The 27,402-nt window shown below is 35.9% G+C and overlaps 3 protein-coding genes across 3 annotated transcripts; 1 reads left to right on the top strand and 2 right to left on the bottom strand.

Moving 5' to 3' along the window:
* Nucleotides 1-207: 207 nt before the first annotated feature.
* LOC137725771 (auxin-induced protein AUX28) lies at nt 208-3,536 on the bottom strand. The gene is made up of 5 exons (XM_068464551.2): nt 2,920-3,536; nt 1,511-1,752; nt 1,131-1,266; nt 702-763; nt 208-596 (listed from the first exon to the last, which is right to left on the bottom strand). Exons 1-5 carry the CDS (start codon nt 3,213-3,215, stop codon nt 559-561), a joined length of 774 nt encoding a protein of 257 aa, XP_068320652.2. The 5' UTR covers nt 3,216-3,536; the 3' UTR covers nt 208-558.
* Nucleotides 3,537-13,843: 10,307 nt separating this feature from the next.
* LOC137726814 (auxin-induced protein 22E) lies at nt 13,844-15,105 on the top strand. The gene is made up of 3 exons (XM_068465776.2): nt 13,844-14,197; nt 14,301-14,564; nt 14,682-15,105. Exons 1-3 carry the CDS (start codon nt 14,010-14,012, stop codon nt 14,755-14,757), a joined length of 528 nt encoding a protein of 175 aa, XP_068321877.2. The 5' UTR covers nt 13,844-14,009; the 3' UTR covers nt 14,758-15,105.
* A 2,407-nt stretch (nt 15,106-17,512) lies between these two features.
* Nucleotides 17,513-20,003, bottom strand: LOC137726891 (protein OSB1, mitochondrial). The gene is made up of 5 exons (XM_068465841.2): nt 19,540-20,003; nt 18,914-19,052; nt 18,745-18,833; nt 18,557-18,662; nt 17,513-17,860 (listed from the first exon to the last, which is right to left on the bottom strand). The coding sequence occupies exons 1-5, from the start codon at nt 20,001-20,003 to the stop codon at nt 17,672-17,674; spliced, it is 987 nt and encodes a 328-aa protein (XP_068321942.2). The 3' UTR covers nt 17,513-17,671.
* Between the last annotated feature and the right edge of the window lie 7,399 nt (nt 20,004-27,402).

The following is a 27,402-nucleotide window of genomic DNA, read 5'->3' as shown; positions in this document are numbered from 1 at the left end:
TTAATTATTTATCATATGAAATGATAGTTTGCCCTCTAAACTAATGAAACCATAGATGAAATGTTGAGAGACTTAACTGCAGGGGGAATTAAGCTATAAATAAAAATTTAGGGAGTAATTGGCCAAAATTTAAGTTCTGGAGTTAAATTGATAGCTGATTTCAAGTTAGAGAAAATCGACATATACCTCTAAAATTACACACAAAAGTTAAACACAACAAATTAATCATATGTTACATTACTGTGCTCAGGCAAGCCAATTATTAATACTAAACAAGCAAACACCAAGCGTCCTTGAGCGTACTTAAAATTGATCGATCGATCGATCGAGTTTAAATGGGTCTGTCCATGGTAAAAACTCAAATTCTAAGTATCTCACTTTAAATAATTACACATATAATTAACGATCAAACCATATCATTAATTTTACAAGCAAACGTATCCAATCATCCGAACAACCTGCTCAATCCATCACGTTTTCGATGGTTTTCGATTAGTTTTGCCTTGACCGCGCCGACATTAAAGGAGCAGGCTGTAACGATTATTCGTTACTAGTGCTTCAGCTTATGTTCTTGCATTTCTCCATGGCTCTTGGTGCTGAAAATATTACAATCAACATGTTTTAGTAAGCTAGTAAATTAAAGGACAAATATGATTCATAGTGGTTAATTAGCTCTATAGTGATTGAAGATAGATACTAACCAAGCCCAACAGCCTCCTTGCTCTTCATTATGCGCAATCTCTTGCATGATTCAACAAACATCCTGCTTGCACGAGAGAAAATGTTAACTAAAATAAATAATTTTTTTGTCGATAGATGATAACATTAGTAGTTAAATTGTTAAAAGTTAAGGGCAAGGAGAGAGATAGGTGGGGATCAAATCTGCATTAAGGTACATAGGTATTATTGTTTTCCACTATTGTGGTAAAACGCTATCTAAAGTTGAATATTGAGGGGTTTTGGTAAACAATTTATTTCAGTTCTTGTTCTTATTTTTGTTTTTAAAAAACTGAAAAAATTGTTTGGTAACCAGATACAATTTTCAGAAAAATATAAACTGATTGATATGACGTCAAATTTTGAAAACTAACAAAAATAACTTTCAGATTTTAATTTTCAGAAAAACTTACTCCCATGGGACATCGCCAACCAGCATCCAATCACCATCCTTGTCTTCATATGTTGGAATGTAATCAGAACCGTTGAGAACATCCATCAGCTTGCTCTCATTCATGAAGTCCTTCATTCCTTGGGATCCACAATTTCCTTCAATGATTGAAAATTTTATAACATTGCTCCCGAGTATCATAATAATCGAAAATTTAACAAACAAATAATATTAACTTGGTCCAAAAATATAAGAGAGGTGATTCAGCACACCCATTTTTTTCTCCTTACGCACCCTTATTTATTTTTAGAGGTTAAATTGATCAAATCTAAAAAAATTGAGGGACAACAATTTAACAGAGTATGCATAAATCGTTTTTCAAAATATAAATATAGTAGTTACCAATGGTGAAGGAGCTGAACATTTTGGCTAGCGCATCAGAGAGCTCAGGGTAACTCTTGTACATCTTCAAGTCGACCTTGCGAAGGTAGGGTGCACCATCCATGCTAACCTTCACCAGAACTGCATTATTATTGCCACCCTTGTTCATCTGCTCACTTTCTCCGTCATTCGAGCTCTTTTGCACCGCCGTGAACATGTTCTTTCGGAAAGATCGCACCGGTGGCCAACCCACGACTTGTGCCCTATTAATTAATAGTAATATTAGATAATTCCATGCCTAACATCATGTTCATTAGTTAGTTATAAGATACTGTGTTTTATTCCATTATTGTTAAACCCATTATATTTAACATGAGTATTTGTAAGCTCAAGTTATTAAGAGTATTTAGTTTTATTGAAATTCTATATAAGCATGTTCAATTCTCTTCTCTCCAACATCGGTTGTATCAAAGAAAAAAAAAGATCATTATATGAGTAATGATATTCATACCATGTTTTTGTATCACATTTTCATACCATCTTAGATGGCATTTGATGTGGACAGCCACATCATTTGAATTAGTCAGATTTTTAAATTTAGTTCATTATTTAATAAACTAATAATTAAGAAAAATTTATTAATTAAATGATGATTGTGTTATACGAGTAGTCTTTCTCCTTCCTTTCCTTGGGTTTTGCAAATTTTTCAAATGATATGGCTGTCACATCAAATACCAGCTAAAGTGGTATAAAAATGTGGTATGAATAGCATTACTCCTATTATATATTCAAAATTTAATGATACTCACTAGCTAAGTCTTTTACATGAATAAATTCTATATAATAACAACTAATTTGTGCAGTATCTAATTTCTTAATTTCATTCAAATTCTATCTTCTACTCGCTGCTATATATGTTCAATAAATTAAGTGCCGAAAATTGTAAATAAATTTATACACATAATATATATGTCAAGTAATCAAATTTGATCAATCTCAGTTTTTATTCCTTTTTCCTTTCATTTTTATGATGAAAAAATATCCCGGAGAAAAGGAACAATTAAATAATATACAAAAGCATGTATCGAAAACTAGAAGAACTTTATATATTGGGTTCCTCAATTAGTTTTCTCCTAGCAGGAAAAAATTTCAAATTTTCAGAAGTAGAGAAATCTTATTAAGAGAAATGCATGGAGCAAAAATTGATTGTATTAATTCTTGTACTAATTAATTAAATTGACAAGAGATACATATGGCTAGGTAAAAAAAAGTCTCATGAGTCAGGAACATGATAGCATATATACATTAGATGGCATCCATTATATTATAGTATTAGGGTCATCATATCAATTATTGAATGGAAAAAACAAGAAGCGCACGCACATGCATGTTCATACTTTTCATAATCATCATCATCAACAACAACTTACTTGGCAGCAGGAGGCTTTGCTGGATCGGAAGCCGGAAGATCAAGGTGGTTGTTCTTCTCCTTGTTCGTCTTGGACTTATCAGCACTGCCATCTTTCCCACCAGTACTATTTGCCGCCTTAGAACTATTAGAAAGATTAAGCTTCAAATCCACACAAGTACTAGTATCAGTACTAATCTTACTCTCAGTTTCAGAAAACCCTCTCTTCCTCATCACCACCACCTGATCTCCGTCACGGCCACCGCCACCACCACCACCCGGCTGCCCTAGCCTCAGCTCTGTCTCTTCAAACCCCATCTGAGATGATTAACCTCTCTCTCTCTCTCTAAACTTTCTCTCTCTCTCTCTAGACTCTTTCTTTCTGTAATATTGGTAGCTAGCTTGGGTTTTGATGTTTCTTTGTGTTGATGTTTGATATGTGATCTTTATGGAGATAATAATAATCGTGTGGGGGAAGTGGGGGACTGTTTGGAGAGATTTTTCAGTGTGATCGTCACATAAGATAGTATATTTCGTGTTCTTATATAAATGATGGGTTATGTGTGTTAAAATGTTAATAACTTAAAAATTAAAAATTTTCACCATTTGCATTAAAACACGTGATGTACCATCCGTATTCCCGTTACAACTAAAAATTTCTCAACTGTTTGGGCTCGCGTTGGTATTAATATGCAATGGGTGCACCGTATACCCGAAAATGGGTTCTTGACACCTGGCAGACTGCATGAGCTGGCTTCTACAACCCTGCTGGGCTACGTGACGACACCACTGAGTGATTGTTATCTATCCTATGATTGTGGTGTGCAGGGCGTGGATCGTGGACTCTCCACTGTGGACAACCACCATATACTATATTCATGTTCAATAGTAATATATTATTTATAATTATTACTGTATTTTACTAATTATTAGACTTATTATATAAGAGTTTTAACGAAAAACTCACGTTACTATTCATTTTAACTAAAAATCATATTTTTACATTAAAAAGTCAATTATGATACTATTCATTTTACCCTTTATTTTGTCCTTATCATTAAAACTTAAAGTTTTCAAATTATTTTCATTAGTTTTCCTTTATTATATACGTATTTCAATACAACCCGAAATAAGGTTACAAAATCACAAATGGAAAGCTGGTGATGGGGATGAGCTACGTAAAGGGGGCCATCAGTCATGATATCGGTAAAATATTGTGAAGATATATCCAGGACCAATGCAAGTGCAAGCATTGGATCGGTAAGTTTCAGAGCTCAAGAAATTAGTCCACTTACCAATTGATCTTCTTTTCCTCTTTCTTGGGAGAGGGGGAGAGCCAGCCAGCTATATATGTGTATTACCAACTAGCTAGGGTTCTTTATTCTCACTTCTTTAGGGCTAACTCTAGGGAATAAATTAAACTATGCTGATAACACAATTCTCTAATCCCAACCGTGCCTTTAGCCAAACTTTGAGAACTCTCATTATTGACCTTTTTCAATTCCATTTTAACTTAGATCGTTTGAGAAAATTACAAGTTACTTTTAGGTAAAACTGAATTGAAAATTCACGGTTCGTTTTTTTATTAGACACATGCATAATTTCGTCAAGTAAACTTTACATGAGCGCTTGCGAAAGTTTGACTTAATTAGTCTGCTTTAGTTTACAAATTATTCTTTACTATTAGACCGTCCATTCATGTTAGTTCTCTCAGTTACTTTACGGATTGTCTTCTTTCTTGACTTCTAACTCTTTCTTGTTTTAAGTCCTGGCATCTATAACCATGATATTTGTAAGATATATATCCCGAAAATGCTCAAAGTTGTTCCTTTCTTTATATCTAGCAAGATGTGCATATATATAGGCCCTTATGCAAAGGGATCCCCATTTAAAAAAAAAAAAAATAGGGATTAGGTGTGGGGTCCACGCCACATCGAACTTCAATGAGTTTATTTTGTAAGTCTCGTTTCATAGATTATCTTTACAAAAATTCAATTCAGTCCAAAACCATTTGCTATATAATTATCAAGATAAAATTTCATTGTTTCTTATATAACAAAGTATTCGTTAATTTCTTTGAACTCAATTAGATGTCTTAAACATTTCCGATTTGGCTAATACTTTGCAAGGATGATCTATGAGGTGCAACTTGAAAAATAGATGGTTCGGATCGTTAAAGTTTGATGTGGTGTGGACTCCACAACTAATCCCCATTTTTATAAAAAAATGGAAATCCATTCCCTTAAAGGTTTCCTATATATATATATATATATATATATCTATCTATCTATCTATCTTAGCTAGGGTTGGTTGGTTGGTTTTAATTTCTTTTTATGTTATTAGACGATCGATCGATACATATATATGGCTGGCAATCATTTAAACATCACCAAATCCAGAACAATTGATAAGTGACAAATCGATCCACACGTTGATGGCTAACAAGGGATATATGTTAATAACCTCTAATTCGTAATCCTGTTAATTAATTAATATCGTTCTTTGGCGGTCCCTTATTGAAACAATCAATCAATGAATTATTCTAAAATCATAGTCAGAAGGACTTATCAAACTTAATGTGAAGAATTATTTAGAAGTAGACGTCTCACTTTTATTCATGTTTTATTTATTGCTCAAAACCCTTAACATTGATGATCAATGTGTGTGTTAAGAATATCCAAAAATATGGGGTTAAAACTTAAAAAGGGAAAATGATTTAATTTCTACACACTTTATTATCTTTTTTACACCCATGTTTATTTTTGTTTATTGATGATACTTTGACTTATTGATTAATATAACGGCCATATATACATATAAATGTGTATGAAGAGAAAAAAAGAGAGCGAAAATCGCTTCACAACTTAAAATAACTTGATATACATATATATATGGGTTAAGATTTAGGGACACTTGCTTATGACACACATTTTGTAGAGCTCACTTTGTAATGTATTTCAACGATCCGAACGTCTTTGCAAAAAATTAGAAAAATCCAAAAACATTCATTTGTAGTGAAGAAAATGGATGAATACAATTTTACAAAAAAACACTAAAATTAATCCAGCCATCATATGTGCTTTTGAATTTGAATATTTTTTATAGACATGATATTTGAAAAAATATATAAAAAATCGAATCATTGACATACACCTCAAAAATGTGTGTCAAAATATATGTCAAAAGCTTGTTTTCCCCTATCATTGTATATATACCACCATGTTTTGGTGTTTCCTATAAGTCCACCATAGTGTTAGTTTTTTTCTTTGGTCGGAACACCATAGTGTAGTGAAACATGCAAAATGTAAATGTTGGGTTGGTATCCCCGACTCTGTGCTACATTTCGCTTCACCAAAAGAAATTGTTGGAAGAAAAAAGCAGAAAGTGCGTGCAATAATTTGACTGGCACTCTTAACTGTTTGTTGTTAGGCATGCTCACAATACTGTGGTGTCCATCATCTGTCTGATGTTACACCAAATATGTATGCACCCTTTGGTAGCCACGAGTTCAATTTTTTGGCACAAATGGCTTGTCAAATCAAAATTACTTTAGGAACTTGTTACGGTTAGTCAGTCGTTTACAAGTGTGTAAATAGGTTCTTATATATATATATATATATATATATATATATATATATATATATATATATATATATATGTACGCATGTATATTGAGTCTCATATTTATAATAATGAAACTAATTTCATGAGCATATACTTAATTGATGTCAGCATTCTCCCAAAATCAGTAAACACTAGCATTTACCTAACCCTATTATAGGAGTTAGTAATCTTTGGGTCTTCTAAAATGATCTGTAGCTAGTAATTAACTAATGATTTTTGGAGATCGATACTAATAAATAAGAAGAGCAAAATATAGTGGTGCGATCACGTTTACCAGGGAAGAATAATTTTCATGAAATAAATTCAATGTTAATGTAACACCCCCGTTCAGAAAACAATGTTATGTGTAAATTCTCTCCACATGCATGTACGATTTGACTGACAAGCTAAGGTGGCTATAAGTCGATTCTATGTAAGTTGCTTTCCTACTCGAGGGCTACTCAAGAGTGTCAATTTTGGACAAATGTAAAGAACAACAAATGATAAGACAATTATACTAAATTCATCTAAATTCAATGACGATTCAAACTTGAGTGCATACGATAGATCAAGCTGCTATGGCTAACTTAACTAAACTCCATGTACGACAAATATAAAAATACTTGAAACTCTTGCTTTTGGTTGGTTGGAGGTAAGCATAACAAACGAGTCATGTTTTACGTTTTCATGTAATGTCTGTTACTTTAACGGATCGTATCATGTCAAATCTGTTAAAGAAAATATATTTTTATAAAATTTGCACCAAGTTTTAGAAAAGTGAAGGTTGCAAGAGAAGAATTTGGTCCTGGGTTCGAAAGTCTTAACCCATTAATCAGTGTACTCCACTCTATATAATTACAAGCAGGACTCCTATTTTCAACATATCAATGAACGTGAATAAATAGGATTAAACTACTTCAATTGAGTACAAGAAAATCCTCAACATAGGGAAATTAAAAGCTAGTAGGTTCACTGCATAGGGCTAAAACCTTAAGGTGTAGTTGGAACGTCACTCTTCTCATCATATTTTACTTCAATAAATAATCAAACGAATAACGTCATATTAAATTACTAAATATGTAGTATTCGTATACTACATTGCCACATAAATTACTTGAAAATGTAAAAACACATTTGTCTTTCAAGTATTACTATTACATAGTGTCTAGACCTGGTAAAAGATGGTGTTTGTATTCTTTGTGTGTCATACCCATTATCTTAACGGGTTCTTAACGAATGATCTGATAACAACTCAATTTGTTAATGAATTTTTAACAAGTAACCTGATAATGACTTAACTTGTTAATGAGTTAACCCATACGTATTATTTTTGTGTCAGACTATTAAGTTATGCAAAAAATTGTAAAACCTAGTCTAAGGAGAATGGAGTGGGACCATTAGGCATATAGTTAGTAAGATTTATTGTGCAATTGATTTTTGGATTTGGGCCCACATAAGGGAGCATGTGAAGTTGTGGGGTCTGTCACCCTAAGCGTCAAACCCGATCCCATGTGCAGCGTTGCGGGGCATCCCACTGAGTCACTGACCCACCTTCACATTTTCTTTCTTGATTTGATTATTCTTCTTATTCTTTTCTTTTTTTCTTTTAATTTCACCATATAAATTAGTAAAATAAAATGTCACGATAAAAAATGACACGTTGACCAATTGACCGTGCATCAATAAAATAAAATAAAATAAAAAAGTCGAAGAGAAGAACCGTCATAATTTCAACTATTGCTCACAGACTGATCAAGCAAGATGCTTAATTAATTAGAGGTTAGCTAGATAGATGATCTTCTAATATCTAGTGAAGATAAAGTTTCATATTCGATATCATATAACAATAAGAAAAATTTTTCTGGGTACCGGATACATTAGTTGAGCCGGTGTTCCTAACCAATAAAAGCCAGACACCTAATTATCTAGCTTTTAATTAAGAAAATGTCAACTAGTATACTTTTTTGTCAATTAGAATTCCTAATTTATCCTTAAGTGAAATAAAAATTGAAAATAATCACCCTTCCTCTCACAGCACAACCCACCATGTGCCGCCAATAACTCACCCAACCACCGCGCACCTCCATCAAAGCTGATATTTTCACTGGAGAAACCCCATTAAATTCTCTCGCTTCCTACCTTTTCCTTTCTCCTCTTCCATTCTTAGCTTTACATAGTAGCCGAGAATGATTGACGACAACTCTGACCTTCAGATCCGCAGCCATCGATCTCCGATCAAAGTGTAGGAGTGTTGTTGGCAATTTATGAGATCATTCTCCGGCGTAAGGAGGAGTAGAATTAAAAATAGGAAGAGGACGGGAAAAAGAGAGATAGGTGAGGGGGAGAAGGGTGGGGTGGAGGTCGAAGACCCAGAACGAGAATCTGGGTTCTGTGTTTTATTTAAATTTTTTTGTTTTTTATTTATTATTTTCTAAAAAGTTGAGTATTAGGGACTAAATAGGAAGATGGTAACTCAAGTGCTAACATGTGAAATATAAAAAGAAGAAACCCAGGTGTCATGTGCCCATTCGTGGGGAACACCAGCTATCTTGTGTACTCGATACTTAGAAAAATTTCTTTAACAAAAAATTATTCCGCTCTTTACTCTTTATATGTCATGAATTATTCCTCGATATAGACAAATTATAATTTAACATGTTTGTATCTGAATTTGTTTCTCTTTTATTCTCAACAACACGATATTCTACGTTACTTTAATATAAGAAAAGAAAGATTCAAATCAGGTGTAAGAGAGCGGATAAATTATCATTTCCTAACCAACTGTCTAATCCTCATATGTATACACAACCTTTCATTTTTGTTTATTTGAATGAATTACTTATACATACGTGTGAAATAGTGATCTATAAGTAAAGAGGAATGATTCATTATATATGAGTAAGTTCATATATATAACTTTTGACATATATCATTATAGTATAAAAAATTTAGACTTTCATTTATATATATGTACTACATAATAAACAAGAAAATGTATAATGCAACACCCATCTGCCAAAATGCTTGATCATGATCAGTAATCATTGTAATACAATCATTACATTTTCTCTTTGTATATAATTTTAATTTTTGTTGGTACGTAAACAATAATTATTCAATGATTATATATATAGGTAACGCTAGTTTATTCCTTTCTATTAATTTTCCCTTTCCTCCTTTCACCACAGCTAGAATTTGTTTCATTCATTGGACGGTGTCATGCATGTTAAAAAGAGATTAAAGTCAAATAGTTTCGGGATTAGGGTTTAAATAGAAAATCAGCAGTATAATTTTGTTCTCCAAGTCTCTATGCATGGAATCTTTTTATTCCCGTAATCAAGTTCGTTATATATAAATGTAAATCCTCCGTTTAATCTTGGTATATATATATATATAGAAGTCGCAGCTGCTGCCTGCTGCAGTTCATGCATGCAACACATGCTAATGTATAGCACATAGATGACCGATCTACCGTTTAGTAGTTTTCTGTTTACTAATATATATATATATATATATGTGCGCGCGCGCGCGCGCGCGCGTGCGTGTGTGTATCGAATCAACGGTTTAACATGACATGAAGATTTCTGTGCTACTTGTTCATTTGGCAACATATGCCTCATTTTTTATACAGATAGGTGAAGGTGTAACGAGACCTTTTATATTATAGAAATAAATATTTCTATACATAAGGTGCCAATTCAAATCTAAGTACAAACTACAGAGTATGAACACGCATTACATTATGCTTTCCATTAGCATTAACGTTGTGTAGCTAGTTGGGACCTCCCTGCAGATGCAGACCGGGGGTGGTCACACTTTTTTCTACATGACACTATATGCATGATATGTACGGTATCTAAATGTTAATAATGACATGTGTTAGCTTCTCTCTATATGACACTATGATAAGTAGGAGATGGAGAAAATTGAGATTCCACCTGAAGTAGCCCAACTTACTTATAAGCTTATGCAAGGTCTCTCCTCCTGTCAATTTGAGACTCATTCTCAACACGTCCCCTCACGTGTGGCGAATTTTCAAGCCTTACACATGGACAAAACAACGGAGTGACGTGAGGCACGTGTGGTCATTTGGCCTCACACATGGGACAACCTGCATGCTCTGATATATATCATGAAGAAAGTTGAGGTTCCATCATAAAACCAATTTGCATTATGGAGAGTAGCTTAACTTACTTCTAAGTCCATGCAAGGTCCTTTCTCCCATCAATGTGAGACTCATTCTTTCTCAACAAGAGACACCACGGTAACCGTATATTCGTGGCACGTAAACTATTGTCATTGCTAAAGGCCGACCCTAGCGACAAACCTACACAATGGTAGTTTTAATTAGTGATACGACACAACATTATTCATGCATTCGTAAATGATTGTTGACCGTCGATACAATTGAGTAGTCTCACAGAACATCTGACTGACATCACCCAAGAGTGTGGGCAACTGTTGCCAGCATATCGTTCATATATAATTGAGTGATGATGTATACACACACACTGTATGTACAATGTTTGAGTGTGACAAGCTTCATGAAGAGACACGACTTGAAATATGGGTATGCATGGCATGTCATGGCGGACGGGCCAGAACCCCATATATATCGGACTACCATTTATTCAGCTTTAAAGGGACAAGCTCTTCTGGTAATGGACCTTCTCAGCCCCTTCAAAGCCCTAAAACTCCAAAAACTCAAAACTTGTGCGTTGCATTGCACCCACGCGTGGATTAAGGCCCACTTGATATCGACAGCAATCGGTCTTATCATGTCACACGTGTATGTACATTTGTCTTCCAATTTGCCCCATCTCATCTATCATTAATTACGATGGCCAGAATGCATGGACATAATAAGAGGGAAGTAGCGAAGGCATAGACAGACACAAAGAAATCAATGCCCTGGGAGTCCGTGGCCCAATCTATTCATGAAGATGACGAAGATTGAAGGTGGTAGACCCGACCATCACAGTCGTCTTGTCAGCGGTCCTTGTTGACCGGGAACTCACTCGGGGACCTCGAGTGTGAAAGCAAATGCTCTTAATAAAGACTTGAACTACAAACTCCTTGTATATTGCTTGCCGTATTATAATTATAAGTGTTTAGCCAACCCTAGCTAGCTGGGTTCACAGAAAAGAGTGTTCAATATTGAATGGCTTAATGTTGACACTTTTCTTGTCCGTTGCTCCTCCTTTTTGCATGGCTTATCAGTTCTGAGTTGTCTCCTTGTGTGTACATGTGCATCTTTCCCTGTCAAAAACTCAGAATTTGGCAGTCCAATTCCAAAAGTTGCTTCGAACCAGCTAACTAGGTCGTGTCGGTGTCCGTTCTTCAACTTCATCTTCTTCTCCTTATTAAAAAATTTATTTATCTTGTGAATGATCAAGCATGCATGGTCTTTAACCAAAATTGATGGAGAAAAAAAAAACTCGAATATGTATTCCTTTCTGTGGAATGGTAATTAAAGCATGAATCGATCAGTGGAAACCCTAAAAAAACGCTGATATATCCAAAAGATGCAACATTGGGAAGTAGCTAGTTATGGGAAAAAGATGTTCACGCTAAAATTTAAGCAACTTTGCAAATCAGATATCCATGTAAAATTTGTTGCTTCACATACAAGACAAAGTTATACTTTCTAATACATTTTTGTCATAAATATTAATAATAATCATGAGTTATTTCTAGTTCTTGGAATTGCGCGAATAATAATATGCACGAATGTGGTCACTTTCATCACCTTGTATATTATATTTCCATCTTCTTAAAAGGCTCAAATTGGATGATTAGAAAAGAGTTCAAAATTCACACACATGCATGCATATTGGTATCATATCTCATTTACTTCCTAAAGGCATAGATGTTATATAAATATTTTTGGATAAAATATGCTTTTGTTTTGTTCTTGAAATATCATATGTGTTTGCAGACTTGAACGTAGTCAAATTGTTTGAAATAATGTGTTATTTTCTATCAAGATTCAAATTTTCTTTTTCGTATTTTAAATTAGATTATTTAACATATCGTTCAAATAAACATAATGATAAATCTTTCGTTAGAAAATTTAACCATGTGTTAATATTGTATTATATTGTGAACTAAAATTAAAATGATGTTTTTATAATGTATTATATTGTGATGTATTAGTTTAAGCCAGTCAACGGTCAACCACCAGAAATAAGATGGATTAGGGTTAGGGTGAGGCAAAGGGGGCGGGAAAGGTCAGCTGACCATACCACATGGAATCCCACATGTCATGTAAGCACAGGCCAATTAAATTTCCGGTCCCACTTATCTCTGCCCACATGGCCGTGCCTACCCAATCCGCAACAGCCACATGGGACCGTATGCAGTCACATGGGCCTGTTTTTTCCGTTCCATCCTCCTGATCAATGGTGCTGTGTGAACAGTCCCAAGCCTGCCTTAACTGCCGATCACAGCCGTCCATTATCAGTCCGCGGTCTTCAGAAGCATCGGCTATGGTTGTCCCTCCTTTGTCCCCTTCCAATCGGGCACCATACATCACGGTGTTCCTGATCTGAGTAGCATCCATATCTTCACTTGTCTAACCGAAATCAAGAAATCATTCATACCACCCACATCGAATCAATTAAAATTAAACAAAATGATTTTGCATATCTAATTTCTAATAAAATTGAAGAAATATGTTGAGGGCAATTGTTTATGTGTAAAGAAAAATACTTAACGGTTGAGGTATTCTAGGTCTCAAATGCATTAATAACTTATACTCACACATTTGCGTATGTGTGGACGTGTGTTCCAAACACCGGTTTGAAATATAATTCTTAAGAGTAAGACTACTTTGTATCACTATTTATAAATCATACTGTGAAACACATCTCTACATCAGTTTTAAATTAAGTAGTAATTTTCATACTTTCATTTTCTTTTGTTTTTTGCATCATTCTTTTATTTTTGTTCTTTGATTCTCATTTGAATTATACGATTAATCCAATAACTAAAAAAGTGAGAAGAGAGGAAATAATGGGTTTTAAGAAACCAATTATCTTTAAATTTCAAGTTTATTAGAGATGCAGTCTACAATGCGAAATGTGATATGCAAAGTGATTTTCGTAACATTGCTAATCAAGTAATCGATGGGTAGAGTGCGTAGGCCCCGCTTTGAAATTCCAGTATGTCCAACAGTCCACCTGTGGTTGGTCATTGAACTAACGCGTGGGGGACAGCATGTGATGTTGCCATTCATGAAATAATGAGTGAATCTCATGCTGCCATGCACCATGAAATATGAAAATCACCTAACAGTATATTGTCCCTCTCACAATATTCCTATAAAAGTTTGAGTGCCATCACATCTTCTCCTCAAGGAAATCAAATCAAACTTCAACTCCACCTGACTGAAGCAATCAAAATCTGTCACAACAAACCCTAAACACATTTCTCTTTAATTATTCTCCTTCTGCAAATTCGCCTGTAATCTGCAAAACCATTAGGGTTTTTGTTAGCAAAGTGATTAAGATGGAAGACCAGCTAAATTTCAAGGCAACTGAGCTAAGATTAGGGTTGCCTGGAAGCTCCGAGGAGCCTGAGAACAAAAAAGCAGCAGCATCTCCTCCTATGACAAAGAATAACAAGAGGGCCTCGCCGGATTCAACAGCTGAGGAATGCTGTACAAATTCTGATCACATAGATGCCCCTCCCACCAAGTAAGCAACGTTCATATATGGACTATGAGTTTCATGTTAATATTTGATTAAGAAGTTTTAGTTAAGTGATCATGTTGCTAATTAATGATTGAAATGTGTGCAGGACACAAGTAGTAGGGTGGCCTCCAATCAGATCTTACAGGAAAAACAGTTTGCAACTGCAAAAGTCCGATGTGTACGTGAAAGTAAGCGTCGATGGAGCTCCTTATCTGAGAAAGATTGATCTCAAGATTTACAATAGCTACCCGGAACTCATCAAGGCCTTAGAGAAGATGTTCAACCTAGCCAATATTAATGGATCGGATTTTGCTCCGACTTATGAAGACAAAGATGGTGACTGGATGCTTGTTGGAGATGTCCCATGGAGGTAAGTTCATATTTTTCGATTAAAACCCTCTCTTTGCAGTTTCCTTTAGAATTCATATGATCCGTTCGATCTCTGAAAAAACTCGTATCTAATGATTCTTTTTTGTTGTGGTTGCAGTATGTTTGTTTCTTCCTGCAATAGGCTGAGAATTATGAAGGGATCGGAAGCCAGAAGATTGACTACTTGTTTCTGAAGGCATGCAAAAAGAGGGATGAATATATACATTAAGGAGGCACTTAAAACTCCTCAAAACTACAGGAAAAGACACTGATATACATGGAGCTCAGACAATACACTTTCTTTTTTTTTTCTTTTGTTTTCGAAATCGATATTTGCTTAAAAAACAAGGTACCGGGACAAGAAACTTATTAGCTGGGAAGCCTGGGATGCAAATTGTACAGAGAGGATGACATGTTCCATTTGTCCTAATAATATTAGGTTATATATATATAACGATAAGATTACACAATGTGAAATCCCGTCCCAAATTTAGCGTATTTTCATATTAACGGACTTTTGAAATTACCATTTTGCCCTTGAATTGGCCTTGTTTGACCGTCTCGTTGAAACGCTTAGTTTTAATTTTATCAAATGATTCTTAATGTACTTATCGCCACGAACGTGTAGACGCAAACGGATTCAAATTCGAATTTATAATGAAAATCCTACGTTCAAACGTCAAATGTTTTTCGAATATTTTGTGTTTCATATATTACGTTCTTAAATTGCAAACCAAGGAGGACCCACATGGAAATTTTGTCCCTTTAGCCCCTCACCCTACCCGGATCTCCCTTTCCTTTTTGGGATATTTTCCCTATCCTTTAGTATTATATTAATACTCTCTCTCTCTTCTTCTATCTCCCTTTCTCTTTCTCTCTAACTTTCTCCACTCTCCCCGAGCTCTCTCCCTCTCTGCAAGCTTTCCCTCTCCTCTCTATGACTCACTCACACACATAACAAACAACAACCACCACCTGGACGTGCAACCCGGAGAACCCCAGGTCGAGTTGGTGCTCCACCATGGCAGTCACGGCGATCACTTCCCCAACGAGCTCCGGTGGTTTTTGTGAATTTTTTGACGAAGGTAAACTTATAGAAACTCTTGGGATGTTTTTTAAGAGCAGATCGAAGCTTGTTTTAAGTTGTACATACGTGTTAAATGCAGAAAATAGCTCGGAGTTGCTTTTCCTAGTTTTCCGGCCAAACCACGGCGAGTTAGCCATTTTATACCATTCTCTTCAACTCGTTGAATACTACAACTTTGGTTTTTGAATCACTTGATTTGGTTGAGTATCAAAGAAGTTACAGGCGTTTGAAGTTGTACCCAGAAATCGGCCAAACATTTGCCTGAAAACAAGTTAAACCCGACCCAGTAGCCCTAAACCCAGACCCACAACCCTAGTCCGGCCCAAAGATTTGAACCATGGAACCCAGCCTAGTTATTAAGCCAAAACCTGAAACCTGTTGGCCCATCTTTAGGCCTAGCTCAAAGAACCCAAGCCTAAACCCAATTGAGAACCAGGCCACTAACCCTTGACCCAAGCCCAAATACCAACCCAGCCTAGAAACCAAACCAGAACCTAGGCCGCCCATGGGCGTCTGCCTTCCACGGGCCTCCACCGTAGGTACTGTGGACCGTGGCCTTTGGGGCCACCACCTTGATAATTGGGCTTGGGCGCATGCAGCGACGCGTGGGGGTACTTGAGGTCCCCCCTTATGTTTTTCGATGTTTTGAATCCATTTATGACGTCCGTTTTTCGAAATTCAATTGTTCTGGTAGAGTTTTATTAATTGGACGCTTTATGTGCTTAGGTACAATTATTAGCAGCATTTCCGTCCCTCCCATTCGCACGGCTCTTCGACAACAAAGTATCTGTGAGTGGACCCCTTCTAAAATGCATATTTTACTATTAGAAATCCATACATGAAAAATATGATTTAGTGGTTACATTTTATGAAACGTTTATGAGTAAATTAGATTTACACTTTATGAGATATCATGCTTTACTGAGAATATTTTGGAATACCATACTTTATCGGAAGATACTTATATTGGCTTCGGCCGGGGGTTGTAGTGCCTACAGGCGGAAGATATTTATATGGCTTCAGTCAGAAGAGTTCTATATACCTTCGGGCAGGAAATGATACCACTACTAAGCACACTATATATGATATATGTTTTATGAAGTTTTATGACATGCTAGGGTTCTCGGAAAACCTATTACTTATTATGCTATATAAGTTTTCATAAACTTTGGGGTTTAGTACGTTGTTGAATAACTATGTTAGTACTACTTATATATCAACTTAGTTCACTCATGTTTGTTTTGCGCCCTCTCAGGACATAGGAACGAGGTATACGATCCGAGCTACGAGGCATTCCCCTACCAGTAATATCGAGTCATCCTCTCTGCTTTCGACATCACTTGTAATAGCATTTTTTGTCACACCTTCCACTTGTATTCTGAATTAGATCTATGCTCTGAACATGTCATGCATTATCACTATCATTTTATTGACGGTTGAATATTATTATATTATTTTGGTAAGGTTTGTATATGAATATTACATTGTGTAATTTGCGCGAAATTCGTATGCATGTTTCACATGTTCTCGACATATGCATTCATTAAATAACTTGCGTCACCCTCGGTTGTCTACCAGCACGTGGCCATCCCACAACCCCTCAGACATCAGGATCGGGGCGTGTCACACGAAGTCTAATATACAGCAGTTTTGTGTAGATCCAAATACATGTAGCTGTTTCTCCATTCATCTTTTCGTACCTTTCGTTAATGGCAATTTCCATTACTTTTTTTAGCTATACTGTACAGTTCTTCAATAGTTATCGTTCCATCGATTGCTTTCTGGTGTTACTGTAATTAAACTGGTATGATATCCCAGGCCAAAATTCTAAAATGTAAAGTCATTGCCAAGTTCTAGAAGGATGAAAAGCAAGATCACCAGCATATCATATAAATTGCAAATCAAGATTACAAAATATAGAAACAAAGCCGATTTGTTCAGTATCTCCACCAAAAATTGATAGTGACTATACATAAATTACGCCTTAAAGACTGGTTTCCTACAGCTAGCACCACAAGCACTTAGAAAGGCGAAAAACTATCACCGGCAAATATATCTGTATACAGGTTATGTTCTTGGTCATTAAGGGTCCCCATTCTTGCATCCAGTATAGCAAGTTGGGACTTCACCCATGGCGGATTGTTCCGGCCTTCAATCCACAAGGCTTCTCCAGTATCTTTATGCTTAAAATCCGGATATTTTGGGTTCCTCTGAAAATCATAAAACAAAACCGAGTAAACAAGAGTGAGTTTTTTTCTCATATTCTTATCAGAAATCTGAACAAACAGCAGATGACATGAAATTAAAAGTTTACATGTGCACATATGGCATTAACCGAGCACTTGTCTAACAAACGTAAATATGAATTCCATTCCCAACCATTTCTATTTCAACATTTATTATCGACATGTGTAGAAACAGTGTAAAACACAGTTTCTTCTCGTCCTTGCAGCACCAACAATGTTTTTGCATTTGTGCACACACAGGGGCGGCCATGGACAGGTGCAACCGGTGCACTTGTACAGGACCCCAAAAGTTCAGATGGTCTATAATCCATATATCTACCAAACTCGTGTTCATAGGACTCCTCAGATCAGGGCTCTTTTCTAGGGCCTACACAAGCATAAGAGAAATCACTTCTATGTTTTTAAGCTTTTGTAATGTTTGATCCTTGGCTCCTTTTCCGTATTGAAGTTCATATTTAATGACCAAACAAATGAAAAGCCCATAAAAACAAACAACGAAAACCGTGTTACATTCAAGTAAAAGTAAACATATGAAAGTATTTTTTATGACTACTTTCAATTGGAACTATTAATCAGGGCCGGCCTTGCAGTGGATACAAACCTGTGCTCAAGAATGAAAGAATACATATTGTCGACTTATATAGGGATCAAATAAAGTACCTTGGTCTTCCGATTATCCCACCAGTCAACTGGATTAGCAAAGAAGGCTTGCCATAATTCTTGAGTGGTTTCCGTTATGTTCTTTGTGGCATTGCTGCCAAGATTTCTGCCTGCAAGAAAAGAATAAAATTAATAAGAACAAATGGTATTTCTGCTCTTATCTAGACTCATGTTACTGAAGATATGACTTGCCCGCTGTAAAGGAATCAGAGTCGTGATCTTTCATGGCCGGCGATGAAAAGCCCTTTTCAACAAAATTCAGTTGCTGAACAACTACCTGCATCAGATCAAATTCATTTTCTAAACAAACAAACATCAGAATCTCACTACAACTAGAAAGACCAGAAGCCAAAAAACCTTATAATAGGTCTGCTGCTTCCCTTCATCGGTTTCAACAGAATCTGATATCAGCCGGCCCGATACATATATTTGTTGGCCTTTCTCTACATGCTGAAAAGCAACATGTGCAAGCTCATCCCAAAATGTCAGATTGATCCTGAAAGAAAAGGAAACCCAATTTTCATAATTAATTCCCTCCCACACTCCTTATACTCACAGCAGCATTCACAGTTTTACTAAGATTATATTAACTGAAAAACGTGGAAAATATGAGCAATGAGAACCGGTTACAAACTTAACAAACAATAGGCTTTATATACGATTTATTGTCTGTTTAGTGTCTACCAAGTTCTATTTTTTATTAAAAAGTTTGTAACCGGTTCTGTTGTTGCATATTTCCTAAAAAATTATGCATTGCGAGACATTCAAAGAAATTTTAATGTCAAATTCCCATTTGAATTTAACGTTTCACATTCTCTCAAACAAAAAAAATATGATTGAATCAGAGCAAAACCACACTATTTGGAAGCATCAGAGCAAAACAACTGAGCATCAGTCATCAAAATCCAAAATTTGAATGGATGCCATCAACTGCAAAATATGAATAAACCCGAGAACCCCGAAAATCGATAAAGAATTATTACCAAGAGGTATCGGTGGCGGACTTCTTGACGGCGAGGCGGGTCCAAGCGAGGACCTTTCCGGAGGGGAGGTGCTTTATTTCGACGGGAAGACCGACGACGCCGATGAGGTGCACCATATTGCACAGCTCCTTTTTCCACTGGACCTCCGCCGGTCTAGGGAAAGCTATCGGCACCTGAATGCTGCTCCCGCTGCCGTTGTACTGGTCTCTACTGTACTCCATCGAGCATTTGAGATTGAAACGGCGCCGTGCGAAGGCCAAGTGGCTGGTAGTTGGGAAAAAGGCGGGAACTTTGGGGTTGGCGAGGAAGGTTGTGCTTGTTGCTGCCGGAATTGCTCGCTCTAACACCATTGCTCTCGGCGTTTTTTGGGGGATGGCGCCAAAACTCCGCCGTTGTCGGATAATGCTACTTAGACTGCGTTTCATCTGAACTCCCCAAGGGTTATTGGAAGGTTTGGACCACATTACCTCAAGTTCCTCTTGGGCTTAATGTCCATGTACAGGCCCATTAGTGGTACAAGGACTTAACTATACTAGGTTCAACACTGTGACGGCCCAAACTGATAACGGGAAAGTTATGCTGATAAATAGACATGACATTGTATTATTGGTCAAAAATGCTAAGACGTTATTCCGAGGAGTGCATGTTAGTCCTACTCTATTAGAGTGAGTCATTAATTCTATATGTTAACGAGTCTCAATTTATCATACCATGCACCCCATCTTGATGTTGAAAAAAATCGAATATTGACCATGCAGAACTGATCGTCTAGTTTGTATGACAATTATTAAGCTTTTCATTACATATAAGTTTCATAGTGTTATACTTTTTAAAAATACATCTTAAAGCATGATAAGTGTAGAAGCACAATACAGAAGTATGGCGAGAGGATTGTGTGAGTTATTGTGGCTTTGGAGGTTGCTCATAGAACTTGGGTATTCACTCATGTATGTGACAAACTTGTTTTGTGATGATAAGGCTGCCATTGATATTTCTCATAATCCGATCCCGCATGATAGTACTAAATATGTTGAAGTTGATAGACATTACATTAAGGAAAAATTAGACGTAAATTCAATTTTCGTTCGTAAAATCAAAAAGATTAGTTGGCAGATATTTTGACAATGATAATTTATAGTCAAGCGTTCTACAACTCACTTGTTAAAGTGGGTATTAGCAACATCTATGCACCAACTTGAGAGAGAATGTTAGCATAAGTTGACATTCTTGGCATAATTGAGTCTAAGTAGCGGGATTTGTTTCTTAATTGTATTTCCTTGTAATTAAGGTAAACTTTATTACGTATCGTTGCTTGGTAAGTAAAGTTGTATTATATATCTTTCCTCCTAAGGGAGAAGAATATATTGAAGAATTCTATGACCCAAATTTAGCACAGGTGCCACACACGGCAGAGAAGCCACCACTGAGGGTGAAAAAGCTGCCACAAAAAGAAAAAAAAGGGTTGCCCCTAAAGGGCGGCTGAAAATACCAAGATTATGTTAGAGTATAAGGTTGATTAGATTGTGACAAGTGTCAATTGTAAAAGAGTGCCATGTGTTAGTTTGTTATTGAGCTCTTGATGTCAGATGGTAGTTATATTGTGAGGTATTTATATTGTAGACAAACTAATATTCATTCAATAAAAACAAAGATTGATAAGTCGGTTATTATTTTCTCTCTCTATTCTTCTTGTGTATTTTTTCTCTCTCTAAGATTTCTTAGCTGTGTTAACTGAGTTTGATATGAAGGATTTAGGTGTTCTTCATTATTTCCTTGGTTTACAAATTGACTATCAAGCTCAAGCGCTGTTTGTGCATCAATATAAGTATGTTCAAGATTTACTGCATAAAACATACATGATCCAATGTAAGCCGTGTATAACTCCGTGTCATCCAAATCAAAAGCTGTTGAATCATGGCAGTTCGTGTTACTCAGATCCCACAACTTATAGAAGTATTGTAGGGGCATTACAATACTTAACGTTACTCTGCCAGACATTGCTTATTATGTGAATCAGGTTTGTCAATTCATGCATTCACCTTTGGAATCTCACTATGTTGATGTCAAGAGGATTTTGAGATATCTTTGAGGCACCTTAAGATGGGGTCTATGTTTTCGACCTGGCTCATTAGGATTGAAAGCATACACATATGCTAATTGGGTAGGTGATCCCAATGATCGAAGGTCTACTACAGGTTTTGTTGTCTTTATTGGCTCTAATCCTATCTCTTGGAGCTCTAAAAAATAGCACAATGTAGTAGATCATCAACAAAGACCGAGTACAGGGCAATGGCAACGACTACTGCAGAAATTGTGTGGTTGCAACAACTATTAAAAGATTTGCACATTGATAGTCCTTCTCCTCCTTTATTGCACTGTGATAATTTATTTGCCATGGCATTAGCAACAAACCCTGTTTTGCACTCAAAAGCCAAACATATTGAAGTTGATTGTCACTTTGTACGAGAACGTGTTCAACAAGGCACCATTTCTCTCCAATTTGTTGCTTCTGCAGATCAGCATGCAAACATATTCACTATAGGCTTATGTTCTCCTTTGTTTACATCTCATGGTTCCAATCTTATGCTTGCTTGTTCTTGGCATAAGATTGAGGGGGAATGTTAGAGTATAAGGTTGATTAGATTGTGACAAGTGTCAATTGTAAAAGAGTGTCATGTGTCAGTTTGTTATTGAGCTCTTGATGTCAGATGGTAGTTATACCGGGAGGTATTTATATTGTAGAAAAAACTAGTATTCATTCAATAAAAACAGAGATTGTTAAGTCGGTTATTACTTTCTCTCTCTATTCTTCTTGTGTATTCTTTTGCTCTCTAAGATTTCTTAGCTGTGTTGATAGATTAAAGCAAACCAAGTGGTAGGGGAGAGAGTCTAGACAGAAGGCGGAACCCTCTCTCTAAACTCTCTTCGGAGAAAGTCGAATAGCTTGCCTATTTTCTTTGGTATATGATCTCCAGCCATTGCTTATATTATTTATAAAATCAAGTCACTTAGTACTATAGTCTAGTGATATTTCTCTTCACTTGTAAGTGAGATAGGTCTTAGGTTCGATTCTCGCTAAAGGCGAATTTGAACCAAATTATTACTAACCCATTATGAGGCCGCTAAGCCCACCCTCTTTCCTTTAATGTAGATAATATCGCTTGTTAAAAAAAAAAAAAAACCTCCCAGTCACTAAAATCTGAAGAACAAATAAATTCACTAATAAACAAAACCAAAAAAAAAAAAAATGAAAATGAAGAACTCATTTGTGTAAACAGAAAACTCAACAGTGCTATTACAAGAGTTGCAAATTCATGCGGGCATCACAATAAGAGTTTAATTTCACAAAGTAAAAGAAAAAGAAAAGAAAAAAAAAAGAAACATCAAATATTATTGTGCATTTGTAACGTGGAAACTCATTCTTACCTCTGAAGATAAAAAAAAGACTCAAATTTTAGAAAAAGTACTAAACTGCACATTTCATAACGGCGGAGAAGTCTGACCGGCGTCCCCAATCAATCTACCCCGGAAGGTGTACTACTCTCTACTTTGTTTTTCTTCTTTAATTTCCGTTTCTTTCTGGTCAGACTGTGGTCCTCTAGTTTAGGTATGGATGTTGGCAGGCTTGGGAGAAAAACTTGGAAGGCTTGTGCACATGACAAGATTTCTGTTCAAATCTATACGCAGGACATCCTCATTATTTGGGTGGACAGCTACTGGTGTAATTCGATTCCTCCACTGAAGGCTGTTTAGAGATATGGCCAAATCCATTTGGTCGAACAAAATCTTGTGTACCGAACACCATTTGCCATTATCCTCTTCTTCTTTCAACTCCCAAACAGCCAAAACCTGTCCTGCCTCATTGTGGGCAAGCAAACTGCACATTCGAAGACGCCCTTCGCACACACCTAGGCACTTAGTTCTTTCAAAGTCATTGTCATAATAGTCACCCGATTCAACAAAACGGCAATGCTTTTGATCAATAACATTGACACTTCTACTAGTGGCACTTGCAGTCATGTCGATGTTGAACATATCCAACCCAATAAGGAAGCCACCAGAAGCCAACCACTACAACATTCCATTATAAGAAACGCCTTGCTTAGTCATATGAGTGTAGCTAATGCGTTGTGGGCAAGATACAAGTGACTCAGTCCTTGTACCAGTCTCCGAAGAGTAGATCTCCACTTTGAACTCGGAGGGTCCAGTGAATTTACTTATCAGCACAACCTTGCATCTATAGTCCGAATTAACTTGGACCGTATTACTTCTACCTTTTTGATAGGTCCAGTACCATCTTCGCTAGAGAACTTGTAGTAGGGCTCACAAATGAATCCCCCTCGTCTGTGCCAAACGTCTGCGTGGGTAGGGTTCTGAGGAACAGCAACGCATTGCTTGGTGTCAGGATTGCAGATGTAGTATTTACATGATTAATACAATCTAATGCAGCACAAAAATAAGTCATCATGAGTCCCTAATATCTCAAATTGTATATATATATATATATATATATCTCTCTCTCTCTCTCTCTCTCTCTCTCTCTCTCTCTCTCTCTCTCTTTCATATGTATAACTGCCATGAGTTTGTTCAGATGAACAAGAGAGGATCGCTACCTTGTACCATTATTCTCATGTTGCGGAGAGGGAGGTATGTTTGTCTTGATCCTATCACCCTTCCGTTAGGGTTTAAATACTGAACGGTTTTGAACTTGCGCTTTTGGTTAGGGTTTAAATACTATTAGCCCCTTGCACACGCGGGAGGAAATCATTTTTCTTTTATATTTTATAAAACGGACGTTTTTTTGTTAAATTATGTTTCCATTTTATTTTAAAACAAAACAGTGTATCATTTTTATCGGAGCATGTTGTAATTGTCTTTTTCTTTTTATTATTTTAAATTCTTTTTGCTGAAATTTATTTTAATTTATCTGTTTTTGTGTTTTTTTTTTAAATAAAGCAATAGCGTTAGTGGGTTAGATACGGATATCGGTGGAAAGATTTTTCAAGTGTCCGATATTCAAGCGGTACTCCACATGTTATAAATAATATATTTTTCTGTGTCTCTCCACTTGTATCACGACACAAGGAGTACCCGCTTAAATATTGGACACTTTAGATCATGAGTGCCATCTGCGTGTTGATTTCTTTCTTAAATGAGGATATTTTAAACATTTTAAATGTTTAGTCAAATTTTACCTCTTAATACGTATGCAAATAGATGTATAAAAAGCATATAGCTTGAGTTCAGATAATTACTGAACCATTAGAATGATTCCAAGTTCGTCCTTACCTTTTAAAACATTCTAAATTACTTAACGTTTTAAAAAGGGATGTGTTATTGGCACTCCAAAAATCTCATTCTACACTCTCTTCACAAGTGTATTTTTCTTTCCAAATATAAAAAGTTTAGAGTGTAGAATGAAATTTTTGGAGTGCCAATAACAATTCCCTTTAAAAATTGGATAATTGTTAGATTTACTAGCGTTAAGTGGTGACATAGACAAATATTAATACGAATTTTAACTCTCAAGTCATCTATATATGAAGCTTTGAATTTCTAATTTGACGCATTTTAGAAAAACAAATTAACGATTTAACTTGGCTAAAAGAAGTCGATTTGGGGACCTCCAAAGATGACGATTAGTGAAACCCAACTTTAGTATTTGTCCACCTCATATTTAATGCTAGTAATGTCATCACATAATGTTGGTAAATTCCTAACTTAACATTAGTGACCTAATGGATGTCTAATTGTTTAGAAGTTAGGTAGTTATTTAGAATCTTTTAAAAAGTTGTGACGAATTTGAAACCACTCGAAAAAGTTGGATAGTTACCCAAACTTAACTCAAAGAATATTAATAAATAAATAAATAAAAACTAACAAAACATAAGACCAAGGAAGTTCTAAATACAAAATATCTTCATTATTTGGATAGTCTCTCAATACACACATATCCTCATAATTTGGATCGAGAACTAGTTGCCTTTAGCAAAGTGACGACAAGGCTATGATGTTCACTGTGAAGTTTTGGATTTGATGCACCAAGTTCGACAGCCTCAACTATATTGGTGAAAATATAGGTCCGTCGAATCGATATCAAATTATAAGGACAAAGATAATCAAAGGAGATAAGTGCCTTTATCGTAAAAGTGGTTCGACCATCTGCGTGCCGAACTCTGAATGTAACATGAGAGTAACCAATCATAAAACACCTCATTTCGCTGAGGAGGTTAATGAAGTAACCTGTTTTGGCGAAAGAATCAAAGACTCTTTGTCGACTGAGACTTGAGATAAATAGCAGCCACTTACTAAGAATCCCTGTCTATTCAGTCGGTCGAGACTCCTAAGGTGAATTGACTCTACAATTCCAGCCCCATCTATCTAGTTGGTCACCTTCGTTGGTTGCTTCTGGAAAACCCCATTTGTCTAGTCGGTCGTCATCCGTCGGTTGTTAACCTAAACCCATCTGTCCAGTCAAGACTTATGCCGATGAATACCAAGCCAATTTCACAAGGTGTGAAAGGGTTTTGCGTTGAGCGTTGATTTGTGTGTTGAGTTTAAGGTCGTTTTCTTATTGCACGATCTCTCATTTATATAGTGCACTCCTTACAAATCATTCTTCCACTGAAACTTTATCACCACCAAATCTCACCTTCTTCGACTCGAACTAAGATTCTGAACCTAGACTCATTATGCAATTAATTCAAACTTCATCCAGAAGCTAATCATGATCCTTATAAGCAATCCTACTCTCAAGCACTTTCAAAGTAATTGCCAATAACACCTCAGATTATGCTTAGAAACCATAATAATATCTAGAAAAGTTATTAAAAATCATCTTGATCTTCTTTTAACCTAACAGCTTCAAACATATGGATCGATAGTGTAAAATTGGGTATAAACATTATCAAACACCATATGTAATTCAATTTCAATTAGTAAATGCGTCTATGCATGTGGTCCAATATCCTAATGGATAGGGTGTTGGGTTTCCGCCCATGCATCCCGAGTTTGAATCTCCCCACTCCCCCCTTAAAATATTGTAATAGTTTCGAAACCTCTCATTCCTTAAAATATTGTAATAGTTCTGAATTCTCCCCCTTAATAATAATAAATTAAAAAAAAATCAATTAGTAAATGAACTCCCAATACTGATTTTGTGACTTCAGCCAAGAATTCTGAGGTCATTTCAGCCTTAACTTGCACCCTAAATCATATTTTTATGTCACACTTGAACTACTATTGTCAACTTCCACCAAGTTTTCCGTCTAAGATACTTATGATTCATCTAGATAGCTCGTAACATTTTCATACAACACAAGAAAAGATATTGTGAAAAATCAACAATCGCATTTTCAGAAACAATAAAAAAGAGCTCTAATATTTAATCCATTCCATGCCGGAGCAGGCTAGATCTGGCTGGTTATGGATTTTATTAGGCTTTGTTGCCCTCGGAGCTTCTCGTTGTAATTTTTACTCGAGGAAGGTGATAGGGAAAGGCAAATGGAAAGGTAACTAACATTTCTCTTTTTTAACTTCGTCTAAAAGAAAAACCCAACGGTTTAATCAGTTTTTTGAATTTCTACAAAACACATCATTGAAACTATTTTCGCATAAATTTCTCCATACCTTAAACAAAGTAACGGTTAATTTTGTTTGACCTAAACTCAAAGCTCCTAGCAATTCTTGTACCCTTAACAACTAACACTTTAACCCAATAGCGATGTTGTTTATTAAAAAAAAATTAAAATTAAAAAAGAAACTCAAAGCCCCCGAGAAGAAAAATGGTAGAGAGTATAACTTCGAAGCAACCCTATTTTGTATTTAAATTGATTGGGTTGAATGCAAACAAATAACTCTAAA

This window comes from Pyrus communis, chromosome 5 (genome assembly GCF_041283825.1).
Source record: "Pyrus communis isolate YQ-2024b chromosome 5, ASM4128382v1, whole genome shotgun sequence".
Classification (NCBI taxonomy): Eukaryota; Viridiplantae; Streptophyta; class Magnoliopsida; order Rosales; family Rosaceae; genus Pyrus; species Pyrus communis.
This window is presented reverse-complemented; position numbering and strand designations above follow the sequence as displayed.